Here is a 16636-nt window from a genome sequence, read left to right on the forward strand (position 1 = left end):
TCGCGCCTTGAAACACTTGTGTCTAGGCGCGTTACAAATGCCATATCATCATGTGTGCAAGAGAAAGCGATTTGGATGGGTGAGGGACGGAACATGATGAATGATGGATCGATGAGCATGATGGATGGATGAATGGGTGGACTGATAGGGAAATGGGCAGATGTGTTCAGGAGAAAGAAGATTGGATGGGTGATGGACGGAACAAGATGAATGGATGGATCGATGATCATGGTGGATGGATAAGGATACATGGAGGACTGGATGCATGGATGGATGGGTAGTGATGGATGTGTGGGCGATGATGATAGATGATGATTAGGATGGTTGGATGCTGATGAGTGCCAGATGATGATGATGACGGATGGATTACGATGATTGATAGATGGATGGTTGGAGGGATGGGTGATGATGGATGGATGATGATAGGTGGATGGATGAACGGATGGATGAATAGCTGGATTTGTGGGTGGAAGGTGCAATGGATGATAGATGGGTGGGTGGAGGGATGTGTGATGGATGATGGATTGATGGGTGATGATGCTGGATGGGTGGATGATGGATGGATGAATAGCTGGATTTGTGGGTGGAAGGTGCAATGGATGATAGATGGGTGGAGGGATGTGTGATGGATGATGGACTGATGGGTGATGATGATGGATGGGTGGATGATGGTGAAGGATGACTGGATGATGTTAGGTGGATGGATGAATAGCTGGATTTGTGGGTGGAAGGTGCAATGGATGATAGATGGGTGGGTGGAGGGATGTGTGATGGATGATGGACTGATGGGTGATGATGATGGATGGGTGGATGATGGTGAAGGATGACTGGATGATGTTAGGTGGATGGATGAATAGCTGTATTTGTGGGTGGAAGGTGCAATGGATGATAGATAGATGGTGGAGGGATGTGTGATGGATGATAGATGGTGGAGGGATGTGTGATGGATGATAGATGGGTGGAGGGATGTGTGATGGATGATAGATGGTGGAGGGATGTGTGATGGATGATAGATGGTGGAGGGATGTGTGATGGATGATAGATGGGTGGAGGGATGTGTGATGGATGATAGATGGTGGAGGGATGTGTGATGGATGATAGATGGGTGGAGGGATGTGTGATGGATGATAGATGGTGGAGGGATGTGTGATGGATGATAGATGGTGGAGGGATGTGTGATGGATGATAGATGGTGGAGGGATGTGTGATAAATGATAGATGGTGGAGGGATGTGTGATGGATGATAGATGGTGGAGGGATGTTTGATGGATGATAGATGGTGGAGGGATGTGTGATGGATGATAGATGGGTGGAGGGATGTGTGATGGATGATAGATGGTGGAGGGATGTGTGATGGATGATAGATGGGTGGAGGGATGTGTGATGGATGATAGATGGTGGAGGGATGTGTGATGGATGATAGATGGTGGGGGGATGTGTGATGGATGATGGATGGTGGAGGGATGTGTGATGGATGATAGATGGTGGAGGGATGTGTGATGGATGATAGATGGTGGAGGGATGTGTGATGGATGATAGATGGGTGGAGGGATGTGTGATGGATGATAGATGGTGGAGGGATGTGTGATGGATGATAGATGGTGGGGGGATGTGTGATGGATGATAGATGGTGGGGGGATGTGTGATGGATGATGGATGGTGGAGGGATGTGTGATGGATGATAGATGGTGGAGGGATGTGTGATGGATGATAGATGGTGGAGGGATGTGTGATGGATGATAGATGGGTGGAGGGATGTGTGATGGATGATAGATGGTGGAGGGATGTGTGATGGATGATAGATGGTGGGGGGATGTGTGATGGATGATGGATGGTGGAGGGATGTGTGATGGATGATAGATGGTGGAGGGATGTGTGATGGATGATAGATGGGTGGAGGGATGTGTGATGGATGATAGATGGTGGAGGGATGTGTGATGGATGATAGATGGGTGGAGGGATGTGTGATGGATGATAGATGGGTGGAGGGATGTGTGATGGATGATAGATGGTGGAGGGATGTGTGATGGATGATAGATGGTGGAGGGATGTGTGATGGATGATAGATGGTGGGGGGATGTGTGATGGATGATGGACTGATGGGTGATGCTGCTGGATAGGTGGATGATGGGTGGATGAATAGCTGGATTTGTGGGTGGAAGGTGCAATGGATGATAGATGGGTGGGTGGAGGGATGTGGGATGGATGATGGACTGATGGGTGATGATGATGGATGGGGAGGAAGATATGAAGAGTGGAAGAGAGAGATCTAGAAAAGAGAGGTGGGGAGAAAGCAAGAGAGCACGCCTGGAGGGAGTTCTGGGCCCACGCGGCTCCCTCCGCGGTCATGTGTGATGAGGTGACGGGAAGCCTCCATGGAGGGACTCGCTGGGGGAGGACAGGAAGGTGTCCAGGCTGGCGCTGCTCGCAGCCCCCATGAAAGTCTCCAGTGTCTCGGAGGAGGAGGGCACGGCTGGGGCTGGCTGCATCTGTGACTCACACGTACACCCAGGGACTTGCGGTTCCAGAAAGCACGCTCATTACCCGCCCCAACCCCGCGGGGCAAGCCGCTCTTGCCCGAAAATACAACAAAATGTACGGTCCCACGGCTGGCTGTCAAACAGGCAGAAAAAAGGCATTTCCTTGCGAGAAATTGGCTCCGGCTGGGGGAGGGGCGCTGCGCAGTACGGGATGTACTTGAAGAACTTCCGTCCCCTGGTAAACAAAGGCCCATGGCCCGGCACTACACAGGCCGGTGACGCAGAGAACTTCCCCGCTTGCGAAATCCGGCGCCTCACGCCTTCTTAAAAGCCGCCGGGGCCCAGCCTCCTCCACTCCACTGTCAGGCGAGCAGGTCTCAGCCACAAGCAACAAGAAACTCGGCCACTGAGCAGCGTTTTAGCTGCTTCTTGACGCCGATTCGCTCACAGGAAGTGTCCTTTTTGGCCTAGCCACAACTATCTTCATAGAAGCCTATAGCCTTGGCCTCCTTTTTCATCTAAAGTGGATATTTTTTGTCGTTGAAAGAGGGACCTCATTTGTGGTCAAAGAAGGATATCATTTGTCATTGACGGGGGATATCGCTTGCCGTCAAAGGAGGATATCGCTTGCCGTCAAAGGAGGATATCGCTTGCCGTCAAAGGAGGATATCGCTTGCCGTCAAAGGAGGATATTGCGTGCTGTCAAAGGAGGATATCGCTTGGCATCAACGAAGGATATCATTTGACGCTAAAGGCCTTGTCATTCGCCCAACTAGCACCTTGACCGCCATCAATTTTGGAGGGAGCGAGGAAACAGAAGGTGAAATCACGGCTTGGCATGGTGGCGCTGGCGTCCCCACCGCGGCCCCTGAACATTGCGCCCAGCTCCGGGCTGCAGTGCTCGGCCTGTGGGTTCCTGCTTATCCGGCCGAAACAGACTGAGTGCGGCCACCGATACTGCGCTACCTGTGTGCAGGGGCTCTTCAGGTGAGCATAGGGAATGGATTCTCTTTCTAAACGGTGTTGGCAGAGGGAAATGTGGTTTCCATTTGAATTGTTGGTTTCAGTCCTTGCTCTGCTGGAAAGGGTGTGTGATCTTTGGCAAGTTATGTACATTGGAAAATAAAAAAAAACATGAGACTTCTGCGGCCCGCGCTGCAAATCTAACTCTTCCCAAAGGTGCTCAAAACATACCCTTGCCCCATATCCAGGTTAACAATTAAATTATATTATATAAACATATATAGCAATCTGAAAAAGTGATTGCAACTAAGTATAGCATTGGTAATTTATTTGTATATGGGTTGAAATAGCTATTGCTGTTTTGTTAATAATTATTGTTAGATCATCCTCTGTTGGGTGCAAAACGCAGACTTATGCAGTTTGCACTACATCTCCAGTAGATAGGGCATAGTGAAATAGAGCTATTTGTCCAGGATCACACACTTTAGTTAAGTTGTTATGCCTGGAATAGACAACAACAACCTGCAAACTGGGCACATGAAAACCTATTTTCTGAGGTCTAGCTGGTAGAAATGTGTGTTAATGCTTGGCTTTCAAGAATAATGTCTTTCATAGAGAGGACTTGAAAAGCACACAAATCACAAAATAAACCAACGTGACAAATATATAAATCCTTTATGGAAATATGTTAATTAACAAGAGAATGAGCGTAGCCCACATCGTGAGTGGAGGGATACAAGCCCCAAAATGCAAAGTAATGTGAGCTTAAAAAAAGTCATCTGGTTTTTACAAATGTACTTTTAAGATTCAAAACCACACAACACAAAATACACAGATAAAGTCACCAGCTTGTAGTCATTGACTGACACAGGCAGGTTCCTTTGAATACACTTAGTGCGCAAAAAATGTAAAGTTTCACAAAAAGGCAGCAAACTCTTTTTGTGTGTGTCAAACAAGCACACATCATGAACATGAGAGACAGTTGAAAAAAAATGTTGTCTTGAAATAAGGCAAAGAGCAGAGTAACATACTGTGAACATCACGAGTGCACAAGAAAATATGATGTGATAATGAAAGGCCGCGTCGTTACTTGTCTTAGTCACATCTGGTAACAGGAAGTGGTAGGAAACTCGAGTAAGGGAGGCTCACTTCTTGATAAGCAATGAGCAATTAAGGGACCAAAAAAAACGGTATATTTACTTGACAAAATATTTCACCATTAAACATGTGACAAAGTTGTTGGTGTTGGAGATCTCTCCATATTAACTCAAGGTCCCAACAAAGAATTCCACTTTAAGAATAGATGCGCGCTCCAGCGCTTGAGCGAACAAACCGTGCACATCTCCCACTCTTGAGGTACAGGAAGCAGAGGTTCCCAGCAACATCCTCGACCGCACCCCCCCACCCCCCCGCCCCGCCACTGTACGGCTGGGGGTAGCGATGATTCACTGAAAATACTCTCCAGCTTTGTAGACCACTTGGGTCCCACTCTGCTGTGATTGGGGCCTACACGCTGCCATTCACTGCACCAGTGATGTCTTTGATATCATGGCTGAAAACCCTGAATGTGGCCCCACAAAGGACATCATTGAAAACACTGCATGTGGGTCCCACGACGACATCACAAAATATGGCATCACTAGTGACATCACTTTTCCACAGCATATGGCGCCGCCGCGACATCACGTCTCACGCCATGCCATCACTGTTTCAGTTGACGGCTCCAATAACGGGTCGTGTGAGGGGGTGGGGGTGGGGAGTAGCAGGTGATGCGACATAAAGGATGACATGTGTGATGCCTTTTGGATCTCAGCTGTGATGTCATGGATGGCGATGCTGGTGTTATCCAGTAGGAGTCCATTTGTGATGTCGTCAGCCATGCAACGAGCGAGAGTTTGAGGCGAGTGTGCAGACTGACACCCGTAGCCCAGGGGGCTGTGGTGGTGGAGGTGGTGCCTCCACAGTGTGGGTAGACTGCATGGATTCTGTTGGGGGGCTGCAATTTCATCGCTTTCAAATGATTCACCATTTTGAATGGGTCGTGTTTGGACCACTTCCCGTTTTTAACTACCTCAGCGGTTCCCTATGGTGGTGGGATTTTAATGGGGTCCACTGAGATGTACTGGCTTCAGGTGCCCTTCTGGAGTGCGACTATTGATGTGCACCAGAACAAACAGGTGTACCCAGGAGAGCACAGACCAGCTGGGACACATTTTAGAGATGTACACCCCATTGCTGTACAACCTCACTCACAACTGGCTTCTACTCGGCCCGTCGACTTAAGTCCTGCTCATCTGCTTTGTAACCGGCCCATTGGCTTAAGTCAACCTCATTCTCAACTGGCTTCTGCTGGGTCAGTTAACTTAAGACATACTCATCTGCTTTGTACCCGGCCCATTGGCTTAAGTCAACCTCATTCTCAACTGGCTTCTGCTTGATCAGTTGACTTAAGTCGTCCTCATTCTGATCTGCTTTGTACATGGCCCATGGGCTTAAGTCAACCTCATTCTCAACTGGCTTCTGCTGGGCCAGTCGACTTAAGTCATCCTCATTCTCAGCTGCTTTGTACCCGGCCCAATGGCTTAAGTCAACCTCATTCTCAACCGGCTTCTGCTGGGTCTGCTAACTTAAGTCATCCTCATTCTCATTCTCAGCTCCTTTGTACCCGGCCCATTGGCTTAAGTCAACCTCATTCTTGTCAATTGCCCTGTATGGAGCCTATTGACTTAAGTCAACCTCATTCTCAGCTGGCTTCTGCTGGGTCAGTCAACTTAAGTCATTCTCATTCTCAACTGGCTTCTGCTGGGCTTATTGACTTAAGCCAACCTCATTCTTGTCAATTGCCTTGTATGGGGCCTATTGACTTACGTCAATCGCATTCTCAAATGACTTCTGCTCTTGTTCGGAACCCGTTGACTTAAGCCAACTGCATTCTCAATTGCCTTTTATGGGGCCTGCTGACTTAAGTCTACCTTCCCGCCGGAACCAGTTGAGAATGAGGTTCTGCAGCGATAGGGTGTACACTCCCCAACCGCAGCTATTCAACTGTAAAAAGAACCGGGGTGAGTTGCAAGGAATGCCTGGGTGTTAGGGTGGTGGTGATGGGCGAGGAGTTAATGACCACTCGCTGCCCTACATTTCTTGCCCTGTCTAATCGTCTTTTTCTTCTGTGTCTCCCCACGCAGGAAAGAGGAGGAGGTGAACTGCCTCGTGTGCCAAGAAAGGCTGACCCAAAAGAAGGTAAGAGCGCCAACCCTCAACCCGCACTCAAACTCAAGTCTGTGAGGGAACTAATGCATGAGAAGGATGGCTTAGCTCCCTGGGGGCAGGTAGAGGGGTGTCAGGGTTGCAATCAGGTATGGTGAAGGAGATGCTAAAAAAAAGACTTGACTAAACAGAGAAATATTTCATTGCCTATTTGCACGAGAAAGGCACAAAGGAGAAAATGTACTTTTTGTTTTGCAAAGTTTGTGTGCCACCACAGGTCACGCGTGCCATTCAAAAACTCTATCTCCAAAAATAAAAATTCCTAGCATGGTGGCCTCCATTCAGGTCATGTGCCACTCAAAACTTGGTGGAAAAGCTCACACCGGTCCCTTGTGATTGCTCGCTTTCACCGTTTAATTCCATTCATTGTCATTACTAAATAACGACCCTTCTCGGGTGGATAGCTCAGAGGCAACGTGCTCGCCTTGGAAGCAAGATGACCAAAGCAGCACAGGTTCGATCCCCAGGTCCGCGCTTAGAAGCCTCCATAAGCACGTTATAAATAACCTCTCATATCATGTTCCCCTTCCATGCAATCTCTGCTCTCTTTGTTCCTTTCTTTCTCACTCATCTTTCCTATTGCACTGTTATTGCCCCCTGCATTTCATGGACTCTTTCCTTTGTTTCCTTCAGCTCACCCACTTCCCTTCCTTTCTCACGTTTTCCTTTCTTTCCTCACCTTTTTATCACTTCCTTCCAGAGACAGGAAGGAAACAGGCCATTGCAGTGAACGAGCCGCGCATGCGTGCCACAGCGCCACCCAGTGGCCACCGGAACCCAGATCTCCTCACTGAGTCCCTACACCGAGTTTGCCGAGTCATGCCTGTTTCAGGAAAGCGGGTTCTGTGACTGGAGATTCCAGTCCGAAACGTGCCGGGTTGAGGAATTTCCAGCCACGTGGCGTGCTGTCCCATAAGGGAAGCAGTCGCGTGGGTTTCCTCTAAGCAAGGGGTTGCCCCAGCCGCCCCTGTAGTCAGCTCTTCTGGCATTTTGGCCCTCAACGCCTAGCATTCTCGGAATTGTGGTTTCGCTCTCGAGGGCATATGTCAGGCACGTCCACGTGCGTAAACTGAAAATTGGGAGCTGTCTGGAGTTTTCACACTTAACATTCGAATCATGTATAATACACACTCTCGTTTAACGTTACATAACTCACAAGGACCCAAGTGTCCAGTGTGACACTTTCAACCACTTCTGTTTTAGTCAACATAACTGCATGCTGGGACATGTAGTACCATAATTACAGTGCTTTAAGACGGAACTACAAGGCCCATAATTCAAAGGGCCGTTGGTCGAAAAGCTCAACCTAGGTTCGGCTATTCTCCTTGAATAGATATAGAAACCTTTGTCAATTTCCCCAAATAAACCCCATATCACACAGAAGGCGCCCCCTCCAGCATTCAGTGGGGGCATGAGGCAAGGAAGGGGTGATATATAATCCTACCCAGTATTCCTCATTGACAGAGTTTTAAACTTGCAACATTGTAGTCATTTTCTAAACCTGCACCCTTCTCTCCTTCTCACCAGTTCCACAACGACAGAGCAGCGGAGAATGACACCCTGGCCACAGAAGTCAAGTGCCCACACACCGGTTGCGGCTGGCAAGGACTCCTCAAAGTGTACCTGGTGAGTGACTTTCTGCTACGCCGTGGTTCCTCACGCTGAGCCTCGAAGGCCTATAGTCATACCTGCATGAAGGTGGCAGGAAGGGCCCCTCTTCAGGGCTTACAATAACACAGTGCAGTTGGGGCATCCCCTTCAGGGCTTACTCTAGTACGCCCTACAGCTATAGTGATGGGAAGGTCTACAGACACAATGCATAGGGTGGAAAGGGGAATCTCCCTCATAAACAGAGGCATCGCTGGGGGGGGGGGGGGGGGGGGCTATAGCCCTGGGTCTTTTGGTTGTAGTCCCGGATAGAAGCTCAAGGACTACAACCAAGAGGCTATAGCTAGCCCCGAATCCCGCCCGACATTAGCTTAGCCCCTGATCTTTTCCATACCTAGCAACACCCCTGCTCATAAAACGAATACATTTACTGGTGAACAGGGACACACCAGCACAGGGAATGGGCAGAAACAAGACAGAGCAGCGCTCTGTCCCCCAGACCCAGGGACTAGCACATGACTGTCCCAGATCCTGCACCTCAAAAAGCAGGTGCCACAGGGGCTCCCGCAGAAATTTACCAACAGCTTCAGAATTTATTCCACCATTAGCACACGCAGGCTGAAATCTCTGCCCATATTCACCCACAGCAGGCTGCCTCCCCACTGCAGGACATTAAAACATTTTTTTCCACCAAATTTGGGGCTACCCACATTGCACAAGAGTACAAATAACCCTGCGTGTATGAGTAACTCACTCTTCAACAAGCTGTCAGAAGTCTCTGCACTGCATACAGACACTGGCAAAGCCTCACACACAGTGTTGCAGCCGTCCACAATGCTATATATATATATATATCCTGCAATTTACAGACATCTCTTTATTGGTGTGAATATTGTGACCAATCAAAACAGAAGAGTCCATTATTTGCTTAAAAGGGTTTCTTACTGAATCACTATAAAAAGACATGTTTAACATTTAAAATTGTGACCATTTTGATGTTCCCATAATGCTCTTTGCTTTTATGCAAATTTCCAGAATTGGGTTCTATGAAGAGATACTGTGTTGCGCAGCCTGGCCAGCACCCACACCCCTTGGCCCCACCCCCTCCTTCCCACAGTGCTGCCCCTCCAAAGAGGTGACAGTTCCCCCAGTAAATTGTTTCCATTTCTACTGGACACACCCTCATAAAACTGATAAAATCAAGGCGGTGAATGGGGACACACCCTCAAAAAACTGAAATGAACTCAAAGGGGTGAACGGGGACACACCATCAGAAAACTGATCCTTGTCATGTGCTTTTGTCTCCTCTTTGCCTCAGGGCACCCATCAGCAAGAGTGCAGTTTTGTTCCTGAACCCTGCCCCAATGCCACCTTTGGGTGTGGCTTCGTCGGCGCCCAGAAGGGCATGAAGATGCATCTGCTCGAGGAGTGCCAGTGGAGGATGGTGCCATGCCCGCGATGCTCCTCCTCCGTCTCTTTGACTCTGCTCAAGGTATGCGTCAGCTGGTAAGGGGGCATTACACCAGGGCATGGTCTGAAACACATATGATGACTATTCCAAAGAACCGCACACATGAGAATGCTTAGGAGTAGACTCTAATCATAGGATTAGCGGGAAGGTTATAAGGGTCGGCCGACTATATACAGGTTCTCTGTCACTAATTCTGTACAGTTGACTCAAAGTCACTTACTCTATGATTCTGTAATCCAGCATCACTAGGGGGGAGGAGGGGTAGGTGGGCTATAGCTCCGGGTCTTTTGGGTGTAGCCCTAGATAGAAGCTCAGGGGCTACAACCAAAAGGCTAGCTAGCCCCGAGACCCGACAGTCCTGACATTAGCGTAGCCCCGGATCTTTTACAGACCTAGCAACACCCCACTTGACTTCCGAATGTGCTAGCAAGCCTCATGGCTTTTGATTGGTGTTGTGTTTGAATATTACATTTTCAAGGCACTGCTCAATCGTACATTTGACAACTTCTTTCTGTACCAGTGTGGCAGTGATACCACTTCTGGGGATCCCCATTTCCTCCTGTTTATATGTAATCTCCCTCCCAGGGAACTGCACACCTCACCTTCTGTATTTGCATATTGCTGATATCAGGCCTCGTTTCGGGGCACCACTGCTTCTGTGCACGCTCATCCCTAACACCACATCCAGAGAACAGGGCTCAAGTCGAGGGTACACGCGGGGGGACGGAGTTCCCCCACTTTATTCAGAGGGTGGACTCAGTCCCGCCAGCTAAAATGATAAACATTTAATGTCCTCTTTGAATTTATGAATTAAAGCCGACCTCTGGGATCGAACCGCAGTCCTCAGGTATGCAGACCAGACACTTCACCACTACACTATGTAACCCGATGACAAATAACAAACAACTAAAGGTGAAATGTCCCATTTAGGTACTGCAAGTCCCAGGGAAAACATTTGTATTGGTTGTTTGAGTCTAAAACATGCTCATCTCTTAACGTTTTCAAAAACATTCTTAGAAGAAGATATCCGCTCTTGGTTTTGTGTGTGTGTTGATTTTATGAAAGGCAAATGCGATTCGTCCTGTTCAATTTGGGTGGTTATGCAAAGCCAATTTAATGAAATGTGCATATTTCACCTTCATGTGCTAATTTCTGGCAACGGCACATCCCATTGCGTTTGTTGATGAGTCCCCACACTTACATTTTTAGGACTTGACCCCTGCCAGAGAACATCACACACCTCGCACGCCTCTGCATTGCTGATATCCGCTCAACTGCTGGCTCCCTACACCTTCACATTGATCACAGGTATCACGCACAGTGAACTGCACAGCTCTCATCCTGCACCTGTACATTTGTGATGTCAGCCATAGTTTAAGGGCCACACACACTCCTTTCGTACACATTCATCACTTTGGAGAGCGTCACACCTCTGGCACCACCGCACTGCCGAGATATGCCTCACTCCAGAGTGGCCCACGCTTTCTGAACATGATCATCTCTGATATCATCTGCAGGAATTAGGATGTTCACACATTCTGTGCCTGCACTTCACACTCATCAGCCATGTAGGGACCCTCACACGTTATACACCTGTGTATTCAAGATGTCAGTTTCAGTGTTGGGGCCCTCACACCTTCTTACATGGGCGTTACAATATCACCATCTCTGACAGAGCCCTTCACAACAAAAGTCTTACAGAAGTGTGTCACTGAAATTACCAAATTTCACCCTCACGCCTTTCACTACTGAATGGCTAATACTTGTACACTCCAAGGGAACCTGACACCTCCTACACAGTAACCTTGGGAACTAGCTGCACCCGTCTCTTTCCTACTATACACTACCAAATATGTGTCCAGTGTGGGACATACTTATGACACTGTAATTAAATAAAAATAGGATATTGATGGAGAATAGGCTTCCATTATAATGCTGCTGTGTTTTCTCCATAGGATCATGTATGCAGCCCCATTGAAAAGAGGGATATTTCTCTATGTGGCCCATTAAATACAATGAAAACTGAGGTAAGGGCAAGATACCACACGCAACATATTGTATTATCAGAGCGGCAAAAAAGTACATTGATCCATGTTTCTGCTCATACCTCAGATAGGCTGAGTCTTTGTAAAAGACAGAGAACATTGATCCCTAAATCTTTTTCTTTACAGCTATTGTCAGGGTCCTGTTCCATGATCTCAGAACATCCGCGGCTTTCTCTTCAATGTCTAACGGAAACAGCTGAAAATCAGGGCAAGGTGTGTATCATTACATAGTTATGCGTCTTGATAGAAATTTTGAATTATGTAGGAGGGCACCCTCTTTTATTGAATGACTCCAGAACAGTCTTGCAAGCTGGGGGTGGAAGAAATCTGCACGGATTGTTAGGGTGTGCCTTCAGTTCGTAAGAGCATGCCAGTGAACTGTCACCTCAAGGGGTGTGGGTGAGGGTACAGGGTATGGTAACCGACCAAGGGCCCTTTTGATGAATGACCACACACTGCTGCAAACTCAGTAACAGAAGACACCAGTTAACAAGCCAGAGGCAGCACTACTAAAACTGAAGTTCCCCCGTGGCACTCGGGCAATGTTCATTCCAGTTGTATATTCCAGAGGAACCGACACACAAAATGGCATGTGTAGAAAGTCGCTCCTGGCCTCATGTTAGTTGGTGGTCTCCGCAAAGATAGGGGAGCAAGGGGGTAAGAGACCTGGAAGAGGAGGAAAAACAGCCCATTTTCATTTACGCAGGGTTCATAATGTGTACCTTCTAGTTAAACCCACATGAGAGTGCTCGGGGGCCTGCGGTCTGTATAGGTCGGGAGGCTTGATGTCAGATGGAGACTGTTCTCCTGGGATTCTGTGCTCTATAAAACTTGAGTTTAGTAAGATATGCAAATAATAGGAACATACTTTTAGCATAGCATACTATCATAAGAAACACCGACACAAGTAGATATTACACATACAACATACAAGCTAATAATGCATAACCACAGCATAACCATCTATACAGTACGTACCATACGCATAACTAAACACGCGCCCACACCAGCCACTAAACACCAATGCACAACTACAAATAGCACACACAGCAATGATACTCTATACAACACAACAATACATGCTAATGTAATAACATACATACAACTGCACATATCACAAACACACCAACTTGTAGGGATAGCTTAAAATAACACATATGTAATACATAAAATGTCTACTTATACAAACATACTTACATATCACTTACATATCCCTTACACATAGCACACATTTAACAAACACATACTTCCATATTACTTACAGTCATCATGCAATATGTGTATATCAAATGCATACATACACATATACATGCAACACCCATTATTACATACCTAACATCTCATTAAACATAACTAAAAGTAACATATATTTTACTAACACATACCAAACACCATTTACAAACACATAACAAACAGACATACAATGTACACCTATCACCTTATTTTTAGTGTTACTTTAATCTCTTATAGCATGCTTACCGGAGGCCAGCCTCTAAGCACGGGACCGGGATTCGAGCCCATATTGCTCTGTTGCGTCTTGCTTTGCGTTGCCCCTCAACTCTCCTCCCGGCCTGTTACTCTATAGGTAAAAACATTTAACACCACAACATAAACACACCACCCAAACTACTAACGTAAAGATGCAGAGCAGTAATAAAACATCTTTCATATATCTCTCAGCACAGGTTATTACGGCACAAAATATATTTTCTGCATGTGGGGGTGAGAAATAGGCACCTATAGCTGGTGCGGCCGATCCAGAGAAGACGCAAGACTCAATAGTTTCCATTCGTACAAGTGATATTAAATTAATGTGCCCTTTCTTTTTCTCCGCAGTCAAATAAAGCAACTCTTAGCAGCCACACAAAGGAAGCCAATGAGCCCCACCTCATGACCCTGCTCTCTGAGGTCTACAACCTTCACTCACGTCTGGACCGGCAAGAAGCGGTGAACACAACCTTCAAGCAGTTGGTCATGGACAAGATGGTTTCACTCACGGGCTTGGTCAGCAAGGCCACCAACGGGGAGAGTGCGGATGCCTGCCACCAGCAGCAGAGGGACCCTAGGGTGGAGGGCCTGGAGAAGATGGTGGTCGCTCTAGGCCTGGACCTCCAGAAGCAGCTGGCCGCCATGGAGGCCCTGCAGCACAAGTGCCTTGAGTATGAGAAAGTGATCCAGGGCCTCCAAAGCAGCCGGGGAAGCCATGCCCCTGGGTCTCAGGAGCCTGTCAGTTCCAACGGGATTCTAGTCTGGAAGATTGAGAATGTCTCCTCCCTTCTCAGGACAGCTCGAGCTGAGCAGCGGACTTCCTACTACTCGCGGGCCTTTTGCACCCACCCCTTTGGCTATCGGCTCTGCTGCCGCCTCTACCCCAATGGTGATGGAAGTGGCAAGGGCACCCATGTCTCCCTGTTTCTGGTGCTCATGCGGGGGGACTATGATGATGTGTTGAGGTGGCCCTTTCGGCAAAAGGTTACCTTTCTGGTGTTGGACCAGACCCAACAGCAGAAGCCATTCCGGGAGTCCTTTGTGCCCGACATCCTGAGCGCATCGTTCCACAAGCCCAAGAGCCATATGAACGTAGCCAGCGGCAGTCCCCAGTTCCTCAAGCACAGCCAACTGCTAGCCTCAACAAGCCCGTACCTCAAAAATGACACTATCTATATCAAAGTGGCCATTGACCCATCGGGTCTTGAAGTCTGAACTCTTGATTCCGAGCTTCAAATGTGAGAAAGATGGTGACCCACCAGTGATGGGTCCAATGGGATATGACACGGGCAGCATCATCACCAACTCAAGCAATGCACTGGCTTGGAGGGATTAGAGGGTCTCGATGCATTGGGACCCGTGAAGCAAGTGGGTGGGGCCAGCCCAGTGTATTAGTGGGACGAGTACAGCTGCCATAAATGGACCGAGAACTATGAGACTTGAAGGAGAACCCCTCCACGTTACTTTGATGTGGTGATGATGATAATGATGTGTTTGTTTATATAGCCGGGTCTGCGGCTCAGTGGACCAATCCATCCACTACAGGGGCCTGTGTTAGACCTCCTGGTCACAGGGTCGAATCCCAGCAGGTCCACTTAGTCCTTCATCCTTCCGCAATCGATAACATTAGTACCATTAAGTTGGGTAACAATAAACTTGCTATTAGCGCCAAGATGCCCCTTTGGGGGTGAACATGCGCTTTACAAATGCACCTGTTTTATATATCGCCTTAATCCAAAGCGCTTTACAGTGCACATATTTACATACATTATCACCCAATTGAAATTGGTACTCATTTATCAAACTCGGAAGGATGAAAGGCTGAGTTGGTCTTGCCGGGATTCAAACCTGCGACGAGCAGATCATGCTCAGATCGCAGCAGCGGGCGCTGAACCCACTTAGCTATCTTACCGGCTTTGAGTAACTCGTCACCCATCAAGGGTACGCTCACAGTTCCTTGTTGGAGTGACCTGATAAGGGTGCCAGCCCTTTGGTGGGTTTTTCTTTCATAAATGCTACCTCAGTTTACTTAGACTTATCAGGGTCACACACTGATTGACCTCGAGGACCCAATCAAACTTTGCGGTCAGGGTCCCACACTGCGACTTCAACAGATATATCTGCACGCGGTGGCTCTAAAAGAGGAGCTCCTATCATATTTGTCAAATTGAAATCTCGCCATGACGCTGTCCTCGAGGGCCACCAGTGAGTACACATGCACTAAAATGTACTGCCGCACTTTTTTTTTAATGTTTATTTCTTTCTTGAAAGGTATCTTGAAACTGCACTGAGGTCTAACACCTCTCACCCTGACTTGTGTACCTCATGCCCACCCCCTACGTTCATAACTACAAGAAAGTTCTGGGTGAGAAATGAATTCCAAATTCAGGACAGAATGGAGCTTGTTCTCCCACCTGGGTCCTAATCCTGAAAAGAGTGTCGGGAAAAACCCCATGTAAAGGGATTTTCTGCCAGGATTTTGTGTCTGAATGTTAAGCAGAGAAAGCTCTGAAACAGACTATCTGTCCTGTCCAGTATTTAGATTATACAAAAAGATCGCAATTTTCCGCTTAGAAATTAATGTATGGATTTCCTCTTGGAAATACTCTGGAACTGTGTAGTCACGGAATCGGAAAAGGGAGGGCGCAAAGAAAGAATCCCCGAATATGTGAGGAGAGACACGTGACGTAGTGAAAACATGCCCCACCGGCTGCCAAAATATGAAAAAGGTCAACAACAAAAAAAGACTCCAACTAAAGATGCGTTTCAGAGGAAAAATGTAGCACTTTGTATCCCTCCTGCCACCTCGGACATTCCTCAGAAAGCAGTCTCTGCACTGTGCATTTAAATCCTTTGACGCATGCCCTCACTCAACGAGTCACGTGTCTCTCACTGCACACATGAGATGGAGACGCTCCTCTCAGTGTATTCTGTGAAGTTTTATTTATGTGATCTATTTATTAAAAGCGTATTTATTTTGCAATGATCTTTATGTCATGTCATCTGTTGACTTGTCCATGCTCCAACTGATGAATAAAAATAGAATTTATTTTGGAAGTTGTTTTTTGTCAATCATATAATGAATGGTTACATTGATTGAGCGGGCCTGGGGTGTTTATAAATGCCTGGGGCGCGGGGGCCGGCATCCTAGATTTTGCCTGCAGCAAGGGTTCTGTACACCGTGTGCATGTAAGGTCCACACACATGTCCTGAGATCAAGGTCATCACCACCTTATGCCTCCCCAGCGGGCCAGCTGCTGAAGCCGCACCACTTCCCCCAATAATTAGCAAGCTTTGCCAAAGCCAAGAGGTTT

The 16636-nt window shown here is 47.6% G+C and overlaps 1 protein-coding gene across 1 annotated transcript; it reads left to right on the forward strand.

Annotated features, from left to right (window-relative positions):
• The first annotated feature begins 2736 nt into the window (after positions 1 to 2736).
• LOC138521893 (TNF receptor-associated factor 3-like) lies at positions 2737 to 16379 on the forward strand. Its single transcript, XM_069635054.1, has 7 exons — positions 2737 to 3467; positions 6629 to 6683; positions 8238 to 8336; positions 9637 to 9810; positions 11745 to 11816; positions 11961 to 12047; positions 13671 to 16379. The coding sequence occupies exons 1-7, from the start codon at positions 3319 to 3321 to the stop codon at positions 14535 to 14537; spliced, it is 1503 nt and encodes a 500-aa protein (XP_069491155.1). The 5' UTR covers positions 2737 to 3318; the 3' UTR covers positions 14538 to 16379.
• The last annotated feature ends 257 nt before the right edge of the window (positions 16380 to 16636 follow it).

Source organism: Ambystoma mexicanum, chromosome 13 (assembly GCF_040938575.1).
Source record: "Ambystoma mexicanum isolate Mex_15411 chromosome 13, UKY_AmexF1_1, whole genome shotgun sequence".
Lineage (NCBI taxonomy): Eukaryota > Metazoa > Chordata > Amphibia > Caudata > Ambystomatidae > Ambystoma > Ambystoma mexicanum.

Bases quoted from the DNA above. Each gene is read 5' to 3' on its own strand.
- LOC138521893 (XM_069635054.1), top strand. From the start codon at position 3,319: ATGGTGGCGCTGGCGTCCCCACCGCGGCCCCTGAACATTGCGCCCAGC. The intron at 6,684-8,237 runs GTAAGAGCGCCA...CCTTCTCACCAG, and splicing joins AAAGGCTGACCCAAAAGAAG to TTCCACAACGACAGAGCAGC. The intron at 12,048-13,670 runs GTGTGTATCATT...TTTTCTCCGCAG, and splicing joins CAGCTGAAAATCAGGGCAAG to TCAAATAAAGCAACTCTTAG.